Source organism: Oryx dammah, unplaced genomic scaffold (assembly GCF_014754425.2).
Source record: "Oryx dammah isolate SB20612 unplaced genomic scaffold, SCBI_Odam_1.1 HiC_scaffold_28, whole genome shotgun sequence".
NCBI classification, from domain to species: Eukaryota; Metazoa; Chordata; class Mammalia; order Artiodactyla; family Bovidae; genus Oryx; species Oryx dammah.
The window spans coordinates 24950927-24976691 of NW_024070212.1; the positions used below are offsets into that span (position 1 = coordinate 24950927).

Consider the following 25765-nt stretch of genomic DNA (forward strand, 5'->3'; position numbering starts at 1 on the left):
GAAAGGATTGAACCAACAATTTGAAATACATCAGAAAAGACAAGTAAATTAAGGCATGAGTTAACCAACAAGGAGATGACTACTGTAACCAAAACTATTGCTCAGTAGCTGAGAGAATGATGGTTACCATGTTTGAGTATCTGCTTGGTTTGTCAGACACTGCATGAGGAACATGTCACCATCTTTAAATTGCACATCAGCAATTTACCCATGGAGTCAGTAGGCTTGGACAGATTCTTAATCTGTCAGTTGGTGGCACAGGCAGGGACCAAGATCTAAGTGATGTCAAAGCCTCTTGAACACTCCACCTTAAGAGGATGGAAATCAGGAAAGAAGATACTGGCGCAGCAGAATTTGTGAAGTTGTGTCTTACTTTTCATCTCTATGCTCTATTACCAATTGTATGTTGACTATAATCATAAATTCTCTAATTCTCATACATTAACATATCAAAATGAATGGCTAAGTGTATTGAATGGAATTTGCATTATCCATACCACTAGGAGAGACATTCTAAACATTTAATGACCGGCCAGGCACAGGCAGGGACCAATCTGAAGGAATGCCCCAGCACTGGAGCTGATTCTGGTGGCCCCTTGCTGTGCCATGTGGTGCCCAGTTGCTGAGTGGTGGGGACTTACAGGATATGAGGAAGGGGCCACAGTTATTATTAGTGTGGAAGTATTCTATTGTTTTAAAAACCAGCGTGGCCATTTCATGCAGATTAGCTCAATGTTAACCTAGATTGCTTTGCATGTGTGTGTGTGTGTGTGTATGTGTGTGGGGGTGGGAGGTATGTTCTTTTTTCTGGTTAATTTTTTTATTTACAGTGTTTCAGGAGTACAGCAAAGTGATTTATATGTTCTTTTTCAGATTCTTTTCCATTATAGGTTACTCTAACCTGTTGAATATAGTTCCCTGCGGTATACAGCAGGTCCTTGTTGTTTACCCACTTTACATATACTAGTGAGCATCTGTTAATGTTGTTGCTGTTCATTCACTAAGTTGTGTCCGACTCTTTGTGACCCCACTGACCGCTTCCCTGTCCCTCACCATCTCCCAGAGTTTGTCCAAGTTCATGTCCATTAAATCTGTTAATACCAATTTCCTAGTTTATCCCTACCTCGCTTCCTGGATATCACTTATATATTTTACTTACTTATAGTACAAACATGGGGAGAAATTATTTTATGCTTTAATTCCATAACTTTCCCCAAATGGGAAGAATGTTTTTAAAAGAAGTGGAGTTAATTTCAAGTAGTGTTAACCTGGTAAAGTGACAGCGATCCTTAGTGGTTGAGAGGTGGCAGAAGCCCTCACAGGACCGTTTGTGTGCAGAGAATGTCTGTCATAAACTTCTACTTTACACTGATAAAGTCCGGCCTCTTCCTCGGTGGTATCATGGATTAGGAGCCGAGAATGAAATGGAGACTGTGAAATCTTCGTCTTCCTTTGGAACTGGGGTAGGCAGCTCCCCCATTCAATAGTGCCATTGTGGGTGATTTGAAGAAGCAGATCAAAGGCTTGAGATCTGGCTGGCTGGAACAGCCATGTCACGGTGAGTGGAACCCTGAGGTCAGAGTAGCCAACCCTCACGATGCAGGACAGGTCAAAGGTGCTGGTTAATTTCACTTGTGGTAGACGGCTCATCAGACTAACTTGTAAACTTGACTCTGTGGGCAGAAACACAAAACATGATTTATAACATGTTTATCAAATCAAGGTACAGTGCTTCTAAGTTTTCCTAGTCATCACCTCTTCACACTGAACCATGTGTTCATACACTGGGAGTATCAAATATTTGGGGGTAGAAATTGATTCACAGTACAGGCCGTCCTGAATTCTGACCTCAGTTTTCTAAAGTTGAACCTCTTGTAAGAGTGTTCTCAGCAGAGACAACAAACAGGCAGTGTTTCTCCAGTCCACTGCTTAGACAGCTGCTACTGAGAGGTGGGGCACTCAACCCTGCTGGCCAGCCTCCTTCCCTTACCCCTCTGCTGGGTGAACTATCACTGTTTTACACTTGCTACTGGAGATTCCGCAGTCCCAGGCTGCAGCTGTCAGAAGCCTGAAGGTATGAGGCTCCGCTTCACTTGGCATATCTCTTTTCTAAGTCTACTCCAAATGATACGATTTTATTGTTAGCCTTGAATAACAACTTATAAGTTGCACCCTAAAGACCATCTTTATAAAGATGAGTAAACTTCAGAGACCAGTTGGCAGACTTGGTAACCAGAGACTCTGCTCTGTATTCTGGGGTATACGTACTGTAACTAGAGGATTCAGGATGACATGCAATCAAATTCCATGGCATCCCACTACAGAAGGAAGATACAGATGATATGCAAGTTCAGCAAAGGCTTTCCCTGACACTTACCGAGGGGCTTTACAGTTATCGACACCATCTGAGTCCAGCTCTGATCTCTGGCCTGGCTCCGGGTCCTCTCAGACACTCTGCACTCGTACATGCCACTGTCTGTGATGGTGGTGGAGGTGATCTCAAGTTGGAAGGTGGCCCAGTCCATTTTCTCCAGCCTTGCATTTCTGAGGTTATCGAGTTCCCCATATGAAGCACCTAGCTTCACGGTGCCATCCTGCTCCATGCCAGCCACAAACACCGGCTGTGTTTGGTTTTGTGGGACATGCCACCAGGCCACAGTCAGGAGATTCTCAGCTCCATCTGCCTTGCAGAGAAGGGTTAACACCTCTCCTTCCCACACTGCTTGCTGCCGGTTCTTGGTAGACACGACCACATTTCTTGCTGTGGATTACAGGTTTTAGAAGAAAAAGATATTTCGAGTAAATGAAAAGTTTTCTAAAAAACAGTGAACTCTCATTAATTAAGACTTGACTACTTTGAGACAAATCCAATCAAATTGTTCACTCTTGTATCATCCCCCAGAATAAAAGATTTAATCAACACTTAAATAGTAGAAATGGCAGAAAGAACACCAGAAGAACTAATTTACATGTAAACAATTTATAGTTTGCCTTAAGTTTTAGTGATTTGATCCTTAGGAATATCTAGCTGGGAAACCACATGGTAATATTTTGTTAAATTAATTAGAGTTGGTGTATGAGAGTGAAAGTAATGAAGCTGTGTTTATTTCAATGTTTAGTTTTCTAGAATTCAGACTTTCACAGTTCAAAATGACCTTCCTCTCCTTACTTATCTTTCCTTAATTAGTATGTATCTGAACAGTGAAAAAGTACTGTTAATTATATTTCTGTTCAAAATAGTATGGCAAAACCAATACAGAATTGGAAAGTAAAATAAAAAATAAATTTAAAATAAAATAAAATAAAATGAAAAAAATAAAAATAAATAAAAATAAAAAACAATTACTTGAAGAGGGTGTGGAGAAAAGAGAATCCTCTAACACTGTTGGTAGAAATAGAAATTGATACAGACCCTGTGGAGAACAGTATGGAGGTTCCTTAAAAATCTGAAAATAGAAATATTGCATGACTCCGAAATCCCACTCCTGGACACATACCCAGAGAAAACCATAATTACCAAAGATACACACATCCCAGTGCTCACTGCAGCACCATTTACAATAGGCAAGACATGGAAGCAACCTAAATGTCCATTAACAGAGAAATGGGTGAAGGAAATGTGGCACATATATACAACGTAATATCACTCAGCCATAAAAAGGAATGAAATTGTGCCGCTTGCCGAGACTTAGATGGACCTAGAGCTGTCATACAGAATGAAGAAAGTCAGAAGTTGAAAAACAAATACTGTGTATTAATGCATATATGTGGAATCTAGAAAAATAGTACAGATGAGCCTCTTTGCAAAGCAGAAATAAACACACAGATGTAGAGAACAAGCATATGGACACCAAGACGGGAAACAAGGGGTGGGGTGAATTGGGAGACTGGGATTGACATATATACGCTACTATGTATAAAATAGATAAGGACCTCTGTTGGGGCACAGAGAACTCTACTCAATGCTCTCTGGTGACAAAGAGGGGGTATATGTATAGGTATAGCTGATTAGGCTTTCTGTATAGCAGAAACTAGCACAAAACTGTAAAGCAACTAAAATTTTTTTTTATTAAAAATTTCTTCTTTTAAAAATTATTTGGGGGATAATGTATGTATATATAAATATACATATACTATAAATACAGATATACTTCTCCCTCAAGTATTTTTAAAATATATATATATATATATACACCTATACACACACACATATATATACATTTCTCTTTTTCAAATCATATATTCATTCATATATATTGTTGGCTGAAGGGAGATCCTTCCTATGTCTGAACTACAGTGTAAAACAGTAAGTGTAAGTCTGGCTCCCAGATGGAAAATTCAAGATGATCAGAAATGTGGACATCCTTTCAACAGTTACTTCCTGTGAGAGGCCTTGTCCTGGGTGCTTTGTGGGCAATGCAAAGATCCCTCAAGCTCATGCATCCTAGGCAGCCCAGCCTCATGCTTAAGGCCAAGGTCCGTGGAGTTATTATAGAATTACCCTGGACAACAAAGTGAACCTCTCTGAGCCTCAATTTCCTTTCCTGTAAAGGAAAGAGGGTAATAATAGCACCTCACTTTTGCACTGTGAGAAGACTAAGTGAATGGCATGTGCAAAAGGCTTACCCTGGCTGGCAAGGACAAGTGCCCAGCAAAAGTGAGCTACTAGCATTAGTGTGTAATGATAGTCCCTTCGTGAGAGCAGAGGTGTTCAAAGTCAGAAAAGGAAAATAAAACGATTTTTTTTTTTTAAATTTATATTTTCTAGACTTGTGGGATCTTAGTTCCCTGACCAGGGATTGAAACTGGGCCCTCAGCAGTGAGAGCACGGAGTCCTAATCATTGAACCACCAGGGAATTTCCAGGAAAACAAAAGAGAACTGGCATTTGAAATCTTAATAGGATCTAAATGAATTTGCAGATTGATCTTCTCTGCTGAGGAAGAGTTCTGTCTTTAACAGATTTATGGATGAACATAATGTTACCAAGACAGAAAGAAGGGTAATGTCCACAAATAGATTACTATATATCTACCTATTACATATATATGTATATAACATAACATATATATCTATATATATAAAACTTGCTTCCAAATTTGGGGTATTAGAGGCATTATTACACTTATTTTTTTGAAGTTAAAAATAGACTCATAACTAAAGTTTCAAAATTAGAGGGGAAATTATTAGTCACAATCTTACACTTCAAGTATAACCATTATGATAGGTTTCGAGCAGTTTCAAAGAAAACTGTGGTTTCCTTACTTTATCACGGTCATTGCTATCTCCAAATTAGAAGTGACACATTCACCAGGCATGTGTAAGGTGGGCATGCATAGTGGTAGGGAAGTACCCTCTTCTGTTTAAAAGATTCACGGGATGATAAAACTGCTCATACTTGAAGTAACGGTTTGAGTTTCAAAACCAAATGTTCAATAGGATCTTTAATAAATCTGCTACTAACTTTTTCTGTTTCTCCATAAAAAGAAACAGGTTGGACTCCAGCCTGCACAAAGTATTATTTTTAGCTTGGGCAGACCACCTACTTGATAAGCTTGTGATCTGTGTGCCCCAAAGCACACCTTTTGGTCCCTTCGGCACAGATTCCTATGTCCTGAGTTTATGAAAGGTTTACAGTTCTGCTCCAGTGGAGACAGATACACAAGGCTGAGATTTAGCTCTGTGTAAATAGGTAAACATGCCTACATAGTTTTTTCTGAATCCTAGCAAGAAAGACCAAATGTTTAGTGTAAAAACTAACACCAACACACTTCCTGGCTCGCCAATCTAGGCCAAAGCTGTGCATCTTCACTCCAAGCAAATGGGGTGATGGAGAAGAGCATGGAAGTGTTTGTGTCTATGGAGATGCCTTCAATAAGCGAGTACAACAAGGACATCTTCATTGGAGGTTTGGGTTTTTTTTTTTTTTTTTTTGGTTTTGGCTTTGGGGCAATTCATCTTTCTAGACTTTGAATTTAATACTCAGCCCAGAAAATCATAGTATTGCTTGTGGATTTATCAGTTTTCTCTCCACACAAAAAGCACTGATTATTCAAACATGCTTAAGGTCACGCAGCCTTCAGAAACTTAACAGGAGCTGAATGGCCTTCCAGATAATCAGACCCAGACTATCTGGGTCAGATAGGCGTCTCGCCACATCACAGCAACATGCAGGCAGTAGAGTCTGCCCACTCTCACTTCTTTTCTTACTCTGAGTCATGGGTTGATGCAGAATTAAGACTAAGTATCATTCCCTGTATCAGGTTAAGAACACGGAGAACTGACGAAAGACACCTGAAAGATGCTGAAAAAGTAGAAGGGGTAATGTGGGTGTTTATTTCTCAGGAAAGAGGCAAGTATAAGCTCTTTTCTCTTAATCTACTCAAAACACACACACACAAGGAGACAGGGGGCTTCATGAACGCAGGTATTCTCAGCTGAAAGAAAACCCAACACACCAATCAGAAATAATAGCAAATAGAATCAAGAATCTAAGATGGTAAAAAGGGACTTAACGACAGTGAAATTAGATTATCTTACAGCTGAGGAAGCTGAGAATTAGTGAAGTGAAGTACATAGAGTGTTCATGGTCATAGCCCATTTTTTGGCTCAGGAGTAGGACTCAGGTCTTCAGCTATATGGGTGCATGCTCAACCACTTTAGTTGTGTCCAACTCTTTGTGACCCCATGGACTGTAGCTCACCAGGCTCCTCTGTCCATGGGATTTTCAGAGAAGAATACTAGAGTGGCTTTCCATTTCCTCCTATAGGGGATCTTCCCAACCCAGGGGTTAAACCTGAGTCTCCTGGGTTTCCTGCATTGCAGATTCTTTACCCACTAAACCATCTGGGAAGCCCCCAGGTTTTCAGCTAGTTTGGGTGCTTCCCTTTACTCCACTCCACCTCAAAGTGACCTTATTGATACGTGACTTCAGGAGACCTCCCCTGTGTCCATGAAGGTATCCAGTACTCACAAAGGAGGACATCGAAATGCAGCCCAACCGTGTCTGGCCCCAACTTCACATACCTGCTTGCTTCCAAAGGTGTACAAAGCTGTCTGGTGACTGTTTTTTCTGAAGCACCTTCCAGGAGCCAATCTGAGCTCTCGTCACCTCTGCCACTACACATCTGTATGCACCTTCATCCTCTGGGCCCACAGAGAAGATCTTGAGAGAGAAAGACTTGGGGCTTAACTTTGAAACCTGGAGCTGTCCTTGGCTTGCTCGTTCTTGGTAATCTTTCTTCAGATCCAGAACTCCGCCAGCATCAATGTGGGCCATTTCAACATCATTGAAGAACCAAGTGGCCTGAAGGTGTGGGTCCTGGCCACCACCCATGACCAGGCAAACCAGTTCTAAGGATTTTCCTTCACGTACCGTGCTCTCAGCTCTAATGTTGACTTGAAAATCTCTCACTAGGAAACAAAAGCAAGGCAGATATTTAGAGAGGCCACTGCACCTATTCCTTTAATACCAGAGAAAGATGCAATCTCCTATCAGGATAGTACAGGGATTGAATTTAATATAGGAGATCAGAGATAGGCCAAAGAAATGCCTAGAATAAAAAATGCCCTTGACTATTTTTTAAATCATCTAGAAAGAACAACACATGTAATTTTCTGAATGCAATATTATTAAGCAAGATGAATGCATGGATGTGTAAAGTACATAGGAATGTATCTTTTAAAATAAAATATTTTATACTATGTTGAACTGACATAAATTGTGATTTCTTGCTCTCATTTTTGGGTGAGAATATCCAATGGAATTTTCCTAAGTTAAAAGCATATGTGATATGTGGCAAATCCACAGCTAACAGCACACTTAACAGCGGAAAACTGAAAGCTTTTCATCTAATATCAAGAATAAGACAAGGATGATTACTCTCACCACTTCTATTCAACATGATATTGGAAGTCCTAGCCAGAGCAATTAGACAGAAAAAGAAATTAAAAGCATCTACATTGGAAAAAAAAAAAGAAAGACTTACTGCTGGCAGATGACATGTTCTTACATATAGGAACCAAAAAAAAAAAAAAAAAAAAGGAAAAAAAAAAAAAAAAACCACCAAACTCCAAGAAGCTGTTAAAACTAATAAAGAATTTCAGTAAAGCTGCAGCATACAAAATCAACACATGAAAAAATCAGCTGAATCTCTATATATTAACAGTAAACTATCAAAAAAAAATCAGAAAACAATCCCATTTACAATAGTATCAAAAAGAAGAAAATACTTAAGGATAAATTTAACCAAGGAGGTAAAGAGATGTACAATGAAAACTGTAGAACACTGATGAAAGAAACTGAAGATGAAACAGATAAATGAAAAGATATCCCATGTTCATGGGTCAGAAAAGTTAATATTATTAAAATGCTCATATCACCCAAAGCAATCTACAGATTCATTGCAATCCCTATCAAAATTCTAATGGCATTTTGAAATAGATAAAAACAATTCTGAAATTCATATGGAACGACAAAAGACCCTGACTGGCCAAAGAATTCTGAGCAAGAGCAGTAGGTTTCACATTACCTGTTTTCAAAATGCATTGCAACGCTATAGTAATCAAAACTATGATACTGGCATAAAGACACATAAACCAATGAAACAGGATAGAGAACCCAGAAATAAATTCATGAATCTTTGTCAATTAATCTTCAATAAGGGTTCCAAGAACACACAACAGGGAAAAGACAGTCTCTTCAATAAATGGTGTTGAACCAATTGGATATCCATACACAGAAGAATAAAGTTGGACCCCTACCTCACAGCATATTAAAAAAAAAAAAAACTCAAAATGAATTGAAGACTTAAACCCAAGACCTGAAATTGAGAAACTACTAGAAGAAAATAAAAGGGGGACTTCCTTGGTGGTCCAGGGGTTAAGTCTCTATGCTTCTACGGCAGGTGGCATGGGTTCGACCCCTGGTCAGGGAACTAAGATCCCACATGTCATGCAGCATGGCCAAAGAAAAAAAGAAAAGAAAATAGAAGGAAAACCTTCCTGACATTAGTTTGGGCCATGGTTTTCTGGATATGACCCCACAAGCACAGGCAATAAAAGCAAAAATAGACAAGTAGAATTGCATCAAACCAAAAAGATTCTGTACACAAAAGAAACAATCAGCAGAGTGAGGAGACAATCTATAAAATGGGAGAAAATATTTGCAAACCATATATTCAAAAAGAGGTTCCTATTCAAAATGTATAAGAAATTCATATAAGTTAATAGCAAAAAATCCCAAATAAGTTGACATAAAAATGAAAAAAGATCTGACTAGGTATTCTCAAAAGAAGACATACAAATGGCTAAAAATATGGAAAGAAAGATGCTTATCACTAAATCACCAGGGAAATGCAAATTGAAGCCACAAGATATCATGTCACATCTGTTAGAATGGCTGTCATCAAGAGACAAAAGATAGCAAGTGTTGGTGAGGATGGAGAAGAAAAAAGAACCTTTGTATACTGTCAGTAGGAATGCAAATTGGTATGATCATTATTGAAAACGGTATGGAGGTTCCTCAAAAACTAAACGTAGAACTACCACATAACTCAGCAATCCCCACTTCAGGGAACAGATCCAAAGGAAACGACACAGCGTCTCAAAGAGATACCTGCTCTATGTTCATTACTCATGATATCCAAGATACGGAAGCAACACAAGTGACTACCAAAGGATAAGCGGACGAAGAAAATGTATACTTACACAACGGACTATTATTAAGCCATGAGAAAAAAGGAACTCTTACTGTTTTCAAAAACATGGATCAACCTGGAGGACATTTTGCTATGTGAAATAAGCCAGACACAGAAAGACTGTGGAAACTAAAGATGTTGAACACATGGAAGCAGAGAGTAGACCCCTGGTTGCAGGGCTTGTGGGAGTGGGGTAAATGGGGAGACATTGGTCAAAGAGTACACAGTTTCAGTTATGCAGGATGAATAAGTTCTGGAGATCTAATGATTACAGTTAGTAATACTGAAATTTGCTAAGAAAGTAGATCTTAAGTGTTACCATATACACGACGCAACCATGTGAGGCGATGGATATGCTAACGAACTTGATCATAGTCATTTCACAATGCAAACAGATATCCAAACACAGTACTGTACACCTTAAACATATACAAATTTTTATTGATTTAAATAAATAAAATTTAAAAATAAAGACTTTTACATTAAAACAATTTTTTTTTCAAAGAAAGGGGGAAAAAAGCATATATGTGTCTCCACGAGACTCCCCGTGTATAATTTGGACATATAACGCCATCAGGACAGTTTTCAATGGAACAGAATAATACTCCTCTTTAAGAAAAAAAAAGAAAACTTCAGTCAACCATCACTGGATCATTGCTGTTGTCATGAATCTTTATGGTATAGATAATAGATCTCCTCCTAGTGGACCAAAGCTCATGTGGAGAGACCAGGAATTACAGTGGAGGCTTCCTGCTTGCTCTGGTGAAAATGCCAATGGATCACGAAGAGTGAATTTATTGCAAGGTAAAGGAGTCAGGCGGAGGGAGCACTGACAAGGCTTCACATTGGAAACTGGGGCTATTCTGAGGCCCAAGTGACTGTGGTGAGAGGGCCTTGGAGAGACACACCTGTCTTCAAACACCAGCTCCACTTCTCACCAGCTGAGCAAGCTTAGGCAGACCATTAGCTGGGGCTCTGGGTCGTGTTTCGAAAAGTGGAATCTGACAACTTGCTCTGAGGCTGGTTGTTAGGATTACGTTAGATAATGCAGCTGAAGTGCTTACACAGAACTAGCAAAAATGGCAACAAAACTATTTCCCTGTATGGTTTGTGGAATCTAGCTAACAGTCAACAGATGTTATCCCATAAAAAACCTCCCGTGGACATAGCCTGCAGACAGAGCCCCAAATGAATATCTTTCTTATTTATGCTCCAAAAATGACAAAAGCAAAATTTATCCAAACTTTCTAAATGATCTTGTTTTATATTCAACCAAAGATTTTAAAATAAAAATCGGGAGTTTCCTAGTGGTTCTGTGGTTAAGACTCCATTCCTGGTGGTCCTGTGATTAAGACTCCAGGCTTTCACTGTCGAGGGCACTGATTCAGTTCCTTGTTAGGAAGCTAAGATCCCGCAAGACATGTGGCACAGCCAAAAAAAGGGGGAAAAAAAACCAGAAAGATATCCCCCAGATACCCACCACTAGCATATTAATGAATTTCCTGAGAAGATAATTACCTGCCGGCTGGACCCTGAGAGTTGTTTGATCTGTCTGCTTTTTCGTAATGGAAGTCCAGGTTTCATCAGGATCCTGAATCCATTCAGTTGCCTCACAGAATAGCTGACCTTGATCTGAGGGCTGGAGCCTCCCCACGGACAGCCTGAAGGTAGTGACCCCAAGCTTGTCGAGTCGCACATCACCAGCTGCAAACCTCTCGGTAAACAAGGGCCCAGGGAGCAACGTAAAATCTTTGGAGAGGGAAATAATCTTGCTGGCTTGGCTTCCTTCTCCATCCTTCATCAGGTACCAGGTGATGGAGAGGTGGGTATGTTGAGCTGTGGCTTTGGACGCCTCACAGGTAAGTTCCAACTGCTCACCTTCCTCCTTATTTAGAGTCTGGGGCGCCATGGCCACCGAGAGGGTATCTGGAATAACTGGACAGAGAGGAATGACGGTAACTGACTTAGAATCAATTAGAGGCTTAGTTAGACTAGCCTCTCTAGATGAAGGTGGTGGCCTGACCCACCATCTGTAAAGTACGTTCTTTGAGTTGGCTTCCCATCAGCCATATGCTTTACCTATTACCAACAGGAACATTGGCATCTATGTACATACAGTCTATGGAACCTGGCAAAGCTCTTGGATCACTGTTATGTTTTTAGCATAGTCTGTAACCCATTTAGCTACTCAGACACAGAGGTTTTAAATGGGACAAGCACAAGGAGCTAGAAGACCTATATTCTGATCCTGTATTTGTCCCTATTTGACTCCATGAACTGGAACAAGTCACTTCACTTGTTTGGGCCTTCACCCGCTCCTTTATAAAATAAAGTTCTGAAATAATCTGTTATAATTTATCATTCAGAGCCAAAATTAAACCCTTACCAAAGTTTTGATAACCATCCTATACCCTAACATTCTCTTCCTCCTCAAAGGAGATCACACAGCCTAAGTTTATGTGAAAGCAACATTTAGATTCAACAATGAATGTTTACTGAGCCTCTATTCAGTGCTAACCACTGTGCTAGGGAGTGAAGTAAATGTTCTCTTACAGTGCTCAGGGTAAGATCTGAGATGGTCATATAAGAAGCCAATTACCACATAACCTGAGTGAGTGCTAATAACAGTGGTATGAATAAAACATCAAGAAGGAACAAAGATGGGAATATTGCCTGCAACAGTCAGAACAGGTTTCACAGGAGAGGAAATGTTTAAACTGGGTTTGAAAGTATATGTAGGAGTTTGCTAGGCTGAAAAGGAAGTGATAAGATATTCTAGGCAAAGGGACAAAACAGTAATTTCAAATATGATCCTTGCCACATAGGAAAATACACTAGAGAATGGTAGTTTGAGAATAACTATTTCCACGCTAATGACTTACTTCCTATGATACTCAGTTCGGTTCAGTCGCTCAGTCGTGTTATATATAAATGTATTATATCAATACCAGCTCTTCTATCAAGTTAATATTCTGCTTCCAAGAAGAGACATGAGAACTCTCAAAGCTCTGTCTGATGCTGTGTTATATTATCAACCTATGGATAGCTGTGGGCAAGGTCTAGGAATACCACATCAAATCTAACTCTTCATGACAAAGTTGATTGGGAAAATGAATTGAGAGTTTTAGAGAATATGAGATATCTATCTGTGACAAACCCCAAAATATCCAGAAGGCTTCATGGGCTCTTTTGCTAAAACAAACAGAACAATATAAAGCCATGTCACAGTGCAAGGCACAGTGATGATGGAGACTCTGGTTTGTCAGGGGCTGGCTAGCAAAGAAGGGCACACAGCTTACCAGTAAGATTAGTCTTCGCACTGTAAGTCCCATAGTATTTTTCATCAGTGTTGGGTGTGAAACACTCATACTCGCCAGTATCCTTCATCTGGAGCTTGGAAATGTGCAAAAAGACTGAGTTACCCTGGACCCTCTCCACATAGATTTCCCTACTTTTTACCCGCTTTGCATACACTACATAAGAGAAGGTGTCATCCATGGTGCTAATGATCTGGATTTCTTGTGTCGGGGCTGTCGACAGGTAAACAGACCATTGGAAATGCTGCTCAGAAGGTCCTTGGTGGCCAGTTACATTGCAGCCGATGCTGATGGGGTAACCTTCAGCTCTGAATAGTGGTCCTTTCTGAACTGTTACTTCTCGCTGGCCAATGCTGAGCTTAGCTTGCAAGTAGGAAAAAGAAAAGGGAATAAAAATAGATTAGTGCTCCAGTTCCCAATGTGCCACATTATGGAGCTCCCTGTATTACAATTCTAGAAAATGAGATCACAGGTTATTAGCTGTAATCAACTCAGATGTTCAATACCTACTTCAGGCTGAGGAGCAGTGGAATGGCTTGATGAGTTAATTGTTCTTTTATAATTCTAACTTCTAGAGTAATCTTTAGTCTCTTAAAAAAGAATAGCTTCATCAGTGTAACATGACCACTTCTATAAAATGCACCTACTTACCTAAGTGCACCTGAAGTATATATGATGTATGATAATTCACCTTTTATATTATTTTATGGAAAAATTCTCAGTATACTTCCTCGAGCCTCCAGTTCTTAGGGACCTGCCATCGAGCTGTCCTAACAGAAATGATTGCTGGAGAGACCGAGTCCACGGCACTGGCCCTGGTGCTATGACTTTTCCTGCTGGTTGGTTGGAACTATTTGTAGCTCCCAGCCAAGTCTGGTGCAAGATTAGCTAAACTTACCATGTGAAGAAGCAGCAATACTTCCTTTCTATACCACAGAGGATTTTTCATTTTGTAATTTTTTAAAAGAGCCACTACAGCTTTATTGAAAAGCTTCATAAAAGACGACTGTCAAATCCAACAGGATCCGGGATCAGACTTAGTTTAGTTGCTCTCTTATTTAAAGCTTTCAGTTGGGATCACAGTGGAATGCTTCATGTTAGGACAAATCTCAAGTATTAGGTTTAAAGGAGAAAATATTATTTAGGAAATAATATTTCCTTTGACATACACATTTTCAAAATCAAGACTTTTAAGAAATTAAAGTGTATTATTTCTTATGTTAAATTAAAGTGTTTATTTCTTATGTTAACATTAAAGGCTGGTTTATTTTGTGTTACAGAAAGAACAATGAACAAGTGATAGAGATGCCACAAAGGTAAGCTAGGTCTTTCACTCAGGGCCTAGGGCCCAGGGGCAAGACATCAGAATAGTCCAACAGGAGGCAATTACTGTCATTACGGAATTACAGAGTAGAGTTCATAAGCAGGAATGGAAGAAGCAAGAGCATCTGCTGAATTTTGTGAATCCACAAGGACAAAGAGTAAGGGAAACCAGATTGGAAAAAAAAAAGTGAGAGAAAGGAAAAATGACATTACAGAGACCATGGTAAGGTTAAATTTAGAAATTTTAGAATGAAAACAATTCTGATAGGAGGGGACCTGCAAAAACAGGGAGAAAGCGTCATTCGTCACGATATAGTCAACTAAAAATTGCATATGGATACAATCAATGCAAAACTGGAAAACAAACATCCAATCAATCAACCAACTGTATACATTTCCGGTAATCATTTAAAATATACTAATTTATTCATAAATCCCAGTTAAATGTGATACATATACATTAGGCTTTTTTTGTAATAATCACTTAGAAGTTAGAAAATATGCGAAAAAGTTTTGTTAATTTAATTTTTTTCAAAACAGGACTTTTTATTGAAGTATAGTTGATTTACAATGTTGTGTTAGTTTTAGATGTACATCAAAGTGATTCCGTTAACATACTCATGTATCTATTCTTTTTCAAATTCTTTTCCATTATAGGTTATTACAGGATATTGAGTATAGTTCCCTATGCCATACAGTAGGAAAATTTTAAAATATTATTTACCAAAAAATTATTCTACAGAGGCAATTTAAAACATTGTCAGCAATGCTAGCCAGTCTTAGACATACATCTTAAAGAAATGTGAGCACTGCACCAGCCTACACATGGAGAAGCATCCACAGCAGCACTGGTCATTGCAACCCCAAACTGGAGACAATCTATATGCCCATCAGCAGTAGAACAGGCAGGCTGTGGTACAGTCATAAAACGGAATCTTATACAGAAACGAAAGTGAGTGAATTGCAGCTGGTTGCAGAAACATGGATCACTGTGTTTAAGGGAAGATGCTGAACACTTAGAATCTTTTTGACTATTTACAAAATGAATATAAAATTTAAAGAAAGGCAAAAAAAAAAACCACCCTCACTGTATTGTTTAGTGATGCAAACATAAGAAGTTAAACCTTTATTTAAAAAAAAAATAAAAAGCTAAGAAGTAGTTATCATGGAAGTCAGTAAAGTGATTGTGTATGTATCTGGTGGGGCATACAGCAAGGTAGGTGGGTGATTCTAGGGTCCTAGCAATGTTCTATTTCTTCTCCTGCAGAGTGATTACATGGGTTTTACTTTTTCCTTATTTATTAAATCTCACAGCTGTGTTTTATTAACTTTCCTTTGTAATTAATTAAGTTTTGGCTGTGTTGGGTCTCGTTGCTACAAGCAGGCTTTCTCCAGTTGCGGTGAGAGGGGGCTAATCTTTAATTGCGGTGTCTGAGCTTCTCATTGCAGTGGCTCCTCTTGTTGCCAAGCAGGGGCTCTAGAGCATGGGTTCACTCGTCATGGCACATGGGCTTAGTTGCCCTTGCAGCACGTGGAATCTTCCCCAACAAGAGATCAAACCCATGTCCCCTGCCTTGGCAGGTGGATTCTTAACCACTGGACTACCAGGGAAGTCCCTTTTCTTATGTGTTATATTTGCACAGTAAAAATGTTTTTAAAAATATGATTTCTGAGGTACCACTAATATGTTTATGTCAGGGGATATTTCCACAATAGTATTTTTTATGTCTAGGCAGCATTTACTCCACATTTTTTATGACTTTTCAGAAAGATGGATACATTCAAAACATTTTATTGTGAAAAGTAGTACTTTATTTTCTTCTGCTTCAGTTGCTAATTCAATTAACATTTATCCAAAGAGTCTGCCTGCAATGTGGGAGACCTGGGTTCAATCCCTGGGTTGGGAAGATCCCCTGGGGAAGGAAATGGCAACCCACTCCAGTACTCTTGCCTGGAAAACTCCACGGCCTGAGGAGCCTGGTAGGCTACAGTCCATGGGGCCACAAAGAGTCAGACATGACTGAGTGACTTCACTCACTCACTCAACCACTTATAGTATTTCTGATGCTTCAAGGACTAAGATATGAAGATGAGTTTAGGATAGTCTCTGACTTCTCGATTTTACAATTTAGTCAAGTAGGGTGGTTGTCATCTCTCCTGGAAAGATATATGATAAAAGTTCTTTGAGGAATTTGAAGGAAGGAGATTACATCTCAGGGGAGGAAAATAGGTAAGGTGTATGGAAGAGAGAGTATTAAAAATGGACCTTGGAGAAGGTTATGACAATTTAAGTGGAGAGAAAGGGTATTTTTCAGTGAAGGAGACTTCATGAAAAGACTGTATAAGTAGTAATCAAAAGAATTGTTCAGGAAATAGGGAGTAATCAGTTGGATTTGGGGGTGGGTTACACAAAGATTAATAGAAAGAGGTAAGATTGGGCAAGAATTTTGAGTCCAAAGCATGAAAGGCTTAACTGGCATGTTTAAAATGTTGGGCTTGATTGATAGACAATGGGGAACCCACTGAAAGTGTTTTAAAATTCTTAGTAAAATTAACCTGATGGTGTGTAGGATGATGGAGTTAGAAATAGATATCAGATAATTACAGAAGCTCAGGAGATAAGTGATGAAGGCAGTAGAAATGGAAAGAAAGGGGCTATAATTTGAGAGCCACTGTGGAGATAAATCTATAGAGTTTTTCAGCATCTTAGATGCTTGGAGTTTAAAGGGGTGGATGGAAGACAAGAGGAAATCAAAGATGATACCAGGTTTTGTAAGGGTGACTGGGAGTAACAGTACTATTAACAGGAATAAGGCTATCAGGAAGAGGTACTATTATGTGTTCAAGGGTGAAGGAGAAGATAAAGAATTTAATCTTGGAAACATTAAATTAGAGTGCTATGGAATAAACAAGAAGGAAACCCAGCAAATATTTAGAAATATTATTGAAATAAATGTCAATATCTGTATCTCTTTCTTTACTTTAAAATCTACTCTTTGAAAATATTTGTCATCTAGTTATCTTAAGAACTCTGTGATATTCCCATATTTAGCAATTGCAAAGTTGTAAATGTTGGAGCCAGACTTGAACTTGGATTTACAAACGTCAAATTCCTGACTGTCTCCATTGCTTCTTCACTGCTTCCTGTAAACGCTTGTTTGTAACTAAGGAGAGTTCTGGGCTGTAGATGCTGATTAAGTCATTTACACGTTAAGTAGTGGAAAATGTTAGGGGATATAAGAAGAGAGCTAAAGAGAGATTATTAGAGGATCTCTCTATTTAGCAAATAAGATGAGAAATGCATGCTACAGAAAGAAGAATCAGGGAGGTGGGAGGGTAGCCAGGGCACTGCAGCTTGAAAACCAAAGGAGCAAAATGTTCCAAGAAGAAAGTGCTTGTCAGCACTGCTGAATGATGCTGAGAGGGTAAGGATTCAAAAGGCAGAGAAGTGTCCTTTTAATTTGATGATGAGGATGTCAGTGGTGATCTTTGTAAAAGAGATTTCAAGAGAGCAGAAGTAGAACATTTCAAGGGTAAGAAGCAACTGCAAGAAGCTTAAACTACTTGAAGAAGTTTCATGTAGAAGGGAAAGAGAAGAATAGAGTGATAGTTAGAAAGAGCAGCTCAGTGGGGCAGAGCAGGGAGGGCAGATGGACACGGGTGCCTCTGCATGTTTATGGGCAGAGGAGCTGCAGAGGGGAGAGATGGATGAAGCCAGAGAGATGATGATGAATGCAGTAAGGTCTTAGTGGAAGCAAGAGGTCAAGAACTTGATTGGGAGGGTACCCCCTTCTCAGGAAAGTGAAAGAGACAATGTGAAGGATTAATAGGTATTATGGAGGTACAAAGGAATGATGGACAGAGGCCAGTTCAAATGGTCATGCATGGGAAATCATACATGTGAAGCATCTTATTATCAATCTATTTTCTGTGGGATGTTGCACATATCTCTCCTCCGAAAGAGGAGGACTAATACCTTCGAGGACTGGCCTGTTGCTTTCTTTTTTAATGGACAGAGGGTTAGGTACCTCTGGACAGCAGATTCTTGCTGACGGATGCACACACAGCTTAACAATGACATACTGCCTCAGAGTCACACTTTTGATACATGAAGAATTTCCTGATGGTATTGGCCGTTTTCAAAAACATCACTGACTTTGCCTAATTTTCTATTTCAGTGTTATTTGAATTGAAGTTATTTGATTGAACTATATAAAATGGTCAACACCTGACCATTTTTGATATACAAAAACAGCAACTTCAGATACTTCTACCTTATACAAAACCTAGCTGGAGAACATCGAACACAACAACTTCTTTTTCTTTACCCATACAAAATCTCTGCATGCTTGGAGGCTGAAAGCGTTTCATCCATAATTTAGTGGATTTTTTTTTTTCATGAATACAGTCTTAGTAGGACAAATAGTATGCCCTCCCCAGGACCCTCCCAAGTTAATGACTTTTATTTGTAGGGCAGCTAGTTAGGGTGAGGGTGACAGACCAAGAGGACAAAGTTAAGTCCAAGGACTCATATATCCATGACTTTAACCTCATTTGGCCCCATATTCTAACAAGATTCATCAGTCTTTACATATTTTTTTGAACTTTTAATTTTATATAGGGTTATAGCCAGTTAAACAATGTTGTGATAGTTTCAGGTGAATAGTGAAGGGACTCAGCCATACATATACATTTACATATTTATTTTTTAAAATTAATTAGGACTAGGTAAACATTTGCTAAACAATACAAGTGCTCAACTGATCATCCATCATTTAGTTTATTGCCTTAATTTCTCCCCTTTGTATTTGTAATGACAAATAGCAGGCTTGCAACATCTTTTTCAAGTTACTTTCTGATTAATGTGTTTTTCACATAAAAACTGTGGCTCTACACAAAATTAGTATTTATGGAATCTAAATTTAGAAGAAATAAATATATAACCCAGTTTAGGTAATGGTTCAAATGAACTAGGAAAAGCCTGGCAGCTTCCCCTTTTTGAACCTTGGTTACTTTCCTTTTCCCAGGCCCCCATCCCCCCCACCCCCACCAAAAAAAAAGACACAGAATCTGCAACCGTCTGACTTGTTGCACAATGTAAGCCCAGTTTCCCCATATGCAAGCCAAACACACAGTTCAGAGACACAAGGCACAGACACTTGAGAATCACACTCAAATACCTGAATAGGACAAGAAGGAACATCCCAGGCGAGTCCCCAGAGGACCCCCCAGTCCTCCAGTCATCAGTGCCTGCCAAGCCAGTCTGGTGGGCAGCAATTAACGAGCAACTGGTCCCAATAACTTCCCCTGCAGGCTGTCTATCACCTCCAGCAGGCCCCATATCTGACCTTCGCCTCTTACTACCCAGTGTCCTTTGAGACATGCTGCTGCTGCTAAGTTGCTCCAGTCGTGTCCGACTCTGTGCGACCCCATAGACGGCAGCCCACCAGGCTCCCCCGTCCCTGGGATCCTCCAGACAAGAACACTGGAGTAGGTTGCCATTTCCTTCTCCAATGCATGAAAGTGAAAAGGGAAAGTGACGTTGCTCAGTCCTGTCCGACTCTTAGCGACCCCATGGACTGCAGCCCACCAGGCTCCTCCGTCCATGGGATTTTCCAGGCAAGAGTACTGGAGTGGGGTACCGTTGCCTTCTCCACTTGAGACATGAGCCCAGTTCAATTCAAGCCAAGGGTTTCTTAAGCGCCCCTTTGAGCTGAATGCAGCACCCTTTTTGTCTATTAGCCACAGCCTTGGTTACTCTAAGCTCTTTTAGTTCCCCTATTGTCCAAATCCCTTCACTGATTCCATCTAGTCACTCTAAAGCAGACGTTTTAAACCTGAGTCCACATGGGGGATTAAAGGGTTTGTAAACTTGGGTGGAAAAACACCCTACATCTTTATTTTCACTAACCTTAATGGAAATTCAGTATTTTCTTCAGCTATGAAGGTAGACAACAAACCATAGATATTTTCACATCACATCTATTGCGGAGTCTTGAAATATTATTCACACTCATTACTAAATTTAAATTTGGTGGTTAATAGACTACCTCTAGATCTTATCATATAATGAATAAAAAAGAAAATAAATGACTACATCATGATTCACTTTAAAATATTTTGATAACTGCATTTCAATATGATTGTTTTTCCCTATAATCTTATATGTTTTAATTTATGTATTTAAAAACTGTTCTGAGATGGGGGTGAAGATGAGCTTCACCAGATACTAAATGAACCCATAGCACTAAAAAGTACCTGCTCCCTGCTCTGTCTGCTCTGAAACTATTTCATGCCCTTCCCAGTTCATCTGTTCTCCATCACCCCCAAACTTCTACTTCCTCCACCCTGTTCAACCATATACAAATGCCCCTAGGCTTGTTGAGGTCCTTCCACATGCCCCTCAGCAGAGCCCTGTGACTCTTCCTGCCCCCTTCTCAGTTTTACAGTAGTCAACGCCCACTTCAGCTCACAGGTGAAGTCAGAGCCTTCTTTTAAGTTAGCCTAAAACTATTACGTGCTCACATCCCCAAGGTGTATTAATCTAGACCAGCTCTTATCAGGCATCCCCGGTCAGTCTGAAGGGTTAAGCCTCATCCTATCTCCAGGAATCGGTCAGCCCAAGAAAATAAGGTGAAGGCAGGGCCAGCCAAACTGGCAGATCTAGCAACACACACAAATATAAAAACCTATGGGATCAGGTTCACGGGACTCAAGCAACATTGCACCACCTGGAACTCAAGGTTGTCTAGGTAGCCAAGAACATCATCAAAAGTCAAAAATGATTGCCAGCACCAGAGATGTGTGCCACTGTTGTTCCTATAGAGACCAAACTGTCCCATTTTATCACCTTACAGTCTCTGTTTGACTAGTTCCTGTGACAACAGTAACATACAGAATTATGACACTTACTCAGAAAGAGAAAAAATGATGCCACATGTGGGAAGCGTGCCATCTGGACCAATGGAGACCTTTCCTGGTGGTGTCACTGAAGTTGCTCAGACGCTGAGTGACAAATGTTGCGCTCTCACTACAAAGATAAAGAGGAAGCAATCGTGCGGTTTCCAGCCCACTGAGAAGCAGAGATGGCCTGCAAAGGGCAATACAGTTTGCTTTATATGGCTCTTTGATAATCATTCAAATTCGGTGTGAAAAGTTATCTTCATGGGCAGGTAACCATATATAGATACAAATAAGAAAAGATGGCCTCTTCCTGGCTAAATATATATAATTAGGTAATAATGAGGGAATTAAAGTAGACAAAATAAATAAAACAATCAAGAAGAAATTTTCTCTTCTTAGCTCTTATCTTGCCTCCCATCTTGGGAGAGGAAAGGGTTGAGAAAAGAGAGAAGCACAGCTGGAAGACAGGGACCCGGGGAAACATGAGGTGGCGGTGATGCTGGCATGCTCTAGAATCAGGCTGCCTGGATGTGCACACAGACTATGTTTTTAGTAGTTGATCTTAGAAAAGTTAGTTAACATTTCCTAACTCTCATCTACACAATAGAGATACTGTGTACATCCCATAAGATTGCTGTGAGAATTGAATGAACTAATTCACTGAAAGTGAAACATCAAAAAAACATCTAGTACATAGGAAGTGCCCAGTGGATATCAAGGAACATTTACGGGAATCTTCAGCTGCTCAGTGTGGACCTGGTCACTAAGGAAGGCCCTGAATCCAGGCCAAATTAATCCTAGTACCTGAAGACAAGACTGTACAAGGGACAAGCTTACAAAGGATGTTAGTTCTCCAGACCAAGCCTCTATTTAGATATGTCAGGAATGGTCTGGTCTGCTTCAGGCCACAGTCACAGCAGATCCCTGCTCCATCCATCCACCGATCCATCCAACGATTTCTTTCTTTAATCTTCTGGGTGCTGTGGTAAGTGCTGCACATACTGGGTTGGACAAAATGTTTCTTTTTGACCAACTCAATACAAAGTCTTTGTTCTCAGGAAGCTTCCACTTACTCAGACAACCACAAGGTAATTTTGCAAGCACAACAATCAATGGGGTACCTCAAGGGAGTCTGGGAAGTGAGTGGGTGAGTGGGAGGGTCAGGATTGGTTGGGTCACCTGAGGCAACCAGGGAGGAAGGTGGCGGGTGGGTGGTGAGGTGTGATTGGGGAGACAATCCAGCATGGATTGTGATGCATCAGCTGTGCCCTCTTGGAGTAAAGTTAAAGGCTGGTGTGAAGGGAGAAGGTTCTATGGAGGAGGGCTGGGACAGACCTGAGTTGGTCATGCACGCCAGGCCTAAGAAATTGGTCTTAACCTTATAGAAAAGGGAAGCTATTAAGAGGTTGCTTGTTGGTTTGTTTTTTAAGTAGGAAAATGGCCTGGTCATGTTTTTCTTTTAAGCTGAGTACCAAGATGAGGAAGGGAGGCAAGGGTAGAAGCAGAAGGCCAGATATAGCCTTTTGCAATTTTCTGTAGGAGCAATGGTAAGGGCCTGAATTAGGGCATTTAACATAAAGACAGAGCTGGAAGAGATGATGAGGTCATGAAATACTTCACAGAGCACCTGCTTTAGGATAAGCACCTTACCAAGTGCCAGAGACACACATGGAAAAGTGTAGCCTTTGATCTTAGGAAATTTTGATGGTGGAACCTGGTGCAGGTGAACAGGAAAGAAAGAAGAACATGACTGGCTATCACATAAGGTAAATTCCAGGAGGTCCACTAGGAGAAATACAGGTGGCAAAGAGACATGGAGAACTGGAGAAAGAATGTATCTAATTTGAGGAGAATGGGAAGTCAGGAATCTTCAGGGAAAAGGTGGCATTTTATGATTTATTTTCCCAGGGGGAATTAGAGTAGGGCAGGGTAAGATTCTACAAGCTTTCATCTGGAAGCCTATAACTGAAAAAAAAAAATTATTTATTTATTGGCCATGCCACACAGCACGTGGGATCCTAGTTCCCTGAATAGGGATCGAACCCCTGCCCCTTGTAGTGGAAGCATGGAATCTTAACTACTGGACCACTGGGGAAGTCCTCAAAGCCTCTAAATTCTTTTTTAATTTTAAATATTTTCTTTTCAAGTTTTAAAAAATTGAGATATAACTGACACCTTACACTGTATTAATTGAGCTTCCCTGGTGGATCAGTCAGTAAAGAATCTGCCTACAGTGCAGAAGACCTAGGTTTAATCCCTGGGTCAGGAAGATCCCCTGAAGAAGAAAATGGCAGCTCACTCAAGTAGTCTTGCCTGGGAAATCCCATGGACAGAGGAGCCATGGAGTCGCAAGAGCTGGACACAACTTGGCAACTAAACCACCAGCCGCCAACACCACCACCGTTCCAGTTTTAGGTGTACACACAGTGATCGCCCTTTGGTTTTATTCGTTAGCAAGGACACCAAACAACAACCACCCTTCTCCATGACAACCTGCAAATACTAACATCTTCAGTTAAAAGGCCCTGTGCTTTCCTTTTTAAGTTACTATGCAGTGCTTAGGGGATAAAGGAGGTAAAAAATGGGCCCTGCCCTCCAGGAAATTGGAATCTAGTTTGATAAAGAACTGTGGATAAGAAAGGGGAGGGAGAGGGGTTCAGGATTGGGAACTCATGTACACCCGTGGCTGATTCATGTCAATGTATGGCAAAACCAATACAGTATTGTAAAGCAAAATAAAAATTAAAAAAGAAAGAAAGAAAGAAAGAAACTGTAGCCATGGAAGGCCGCCTGTGTTGGCTATCCATTTTATGACTCCGGCAGGACTACTGCAGGCAGGGGGCAGCCAGAGGTCATTCAGAAAAGGCTGGTTTATGTGGTTTCTGTTAGGTCTTTGGAGATCTGGAATGATTCAAATAGGGAAGAGAGAAGAAAGCACATTCCCTAGGGAGAAATGAGATGTACAAAGATACTGAGGCAGGGGTATACAGGTTGCATTCAGGGAACAATTAAAGGACAGCTTACCTGGAAGGGTGATTTCAAAATACCTCTCCAGACGGTTAACTATAGTATCAGTAAGGCTTGAAGTACAAGAATTTTTTTTTCACCATTTCAGTTGTAGAAGTCAGGGGTTATGCCCTAGGCTCCAAAATTTACTGTATCATTTAGCTATTGCTGCATAACAAATAGCAAGCTTTGGTGGCATACAGTAATAGTACAGATTTTTGTTCACAAGCCTATGGATCAGCTGATGGGAGCCGGATGGTCTAGGATGGCCTTAGCTTGGATCCCTCTCACAGTCCTCGGATAGGCTAGCCTGGGCACATTTTCACAGTAATGTCAGGGGTCCAAAAGGACTAGGAGAAACACATCAGTACTTTTAAAAGCTTCTGCTTGCATCATGACCACTAACATGCTCAGATCAAAGCAAGTCACATGGCCAAGTCCAAAAGCAAGAGATGGGTTAACAGACTCCATCTCTTGAATGAAGGAAGCAGCAAAGTGGCAGAGCAAAAGAAGTGGGAGGGAACTGGGGCCATCAATGCAATCAAGCTGCTACATGCACTGAAAAGAGAATTATGTTAGAAATAAGCGCTGACCACAGAGACAGTCATTGCCAATATGCAGAAGACCCTGTATTCCTGAAATACATACAACTAAGTAGTGAAGTGAAAGTTGCTCAGTCGTGTCTGATTCTTTGAGATCCCGTGGACTATACAGTCCATGGAATTCTCCAGGCTAGAATACTGATGTGGGTAGCCTTTCCCTTCCCCAGGGGATCTTCCCAACCCAGGGATTGAACCCAGGTCTCCTGCACTGCAGGCAGATTCTTTACCAGCTGAGCCACAAAGGAAGCCCAAGAATACTGGAATGGGTAGCCTATCCCTTCTCCAGGGGATCTTCCCGACCCAGGAACTGAACCAGGGTCTCCCGCATTGCAGGCAGATTCTTTACCAACTGAGCTATCAGGGAAGCCCAACTAAGTAATGCTATAGCAATTTTTCACTCCTGGCTTTTGCCAATTTTTTTTTCTTTCCATGTTAGCGGCTCTGGTTTCTGCCAGAATTTAACATTGACAGGGTGATGCTGCTTCTTTTCCGGAAGGAAAAAAGAAGCTTTATGTTATTAAGGGCAAAAGAAAAAATGAGAAGAAAGAAAAAATACAGCCAGTGAGAGAGACAGTTATTCTATTACCTTGGGATTCACTGTGGTGCATGGCAACTTTATCAGTTGAAAGGAATGTAAAAATGGAATTTCTAATTCAGATGGAGGGACAGGGCCAGTGATAGTCAAAGCAACACAACAATGTACTAAAGGAAAAAGTCTTTTCTTAAGTTCCTAGAAGATTAATGAAAAGTGATGTATTTTTTTTCAGGTTTGACATGTTCAAATATTAATTCCACAAAATGACAAAAATTGCAAGTATCACAGATTCCTAGCCTAAGCATTCAGGCCTAAGAAATATTTAAATGCAGACCTTTTACATGTCAAGTTCTGTGTGAGGCATTTTCATATATGAAGTGTT

General features: G+C 40.2%; 1 protein-coding gene and 1 long non-coding RNA gene across 2 annotated transcripts in view; one reads left to right on the top strand and one right to left on the bottom strand.

The window, feature by feature from the left end:
- The window catches only part of CD101 (CD101 molecule), a 36917-nt gene extending 15467 nt beyond the window's left edge, over nt 1-21450 (bottom strand). The window contains exons 1-6 of the mRNA XM_040230947.1: nt 21250-21450; nt 12997-13377; nt 11216-11632; nt 7026-7412; nt 2378-2761; nt 1269-1673 (exon numbers count right to left, since the gene is read on the bottom strand). Of these exons, the coding sequence (XP_040086881.1) occupies nt 1269-1673; nt 2378-2761; nt 7026-7412; nt 11216-11632; nt 12997-13377; nt 21250-21292 (2017 nt within the window). The 5' untranslated portion in view covers nt 21293-21450. The remainder of the gene's footprint in view (nt 1-1268; nt 1674-2377; nt 2762-7025; nt 7413-11215; nt 11633-12996; nt 13378-21249) is intronic.
- LOC120856016 lies at nt 1472-7714 on the top strand. The gene is made up of 2 exons (XR_005719365.1): nt 1472-1558; nt 7246-7714. It is a non-coding gene; the product is annotated as an uncharacterized LOC120856016 (long non-coding RNA).
- Nucleotides 21451-25765: the final 4315 nt, after the last annotated feature.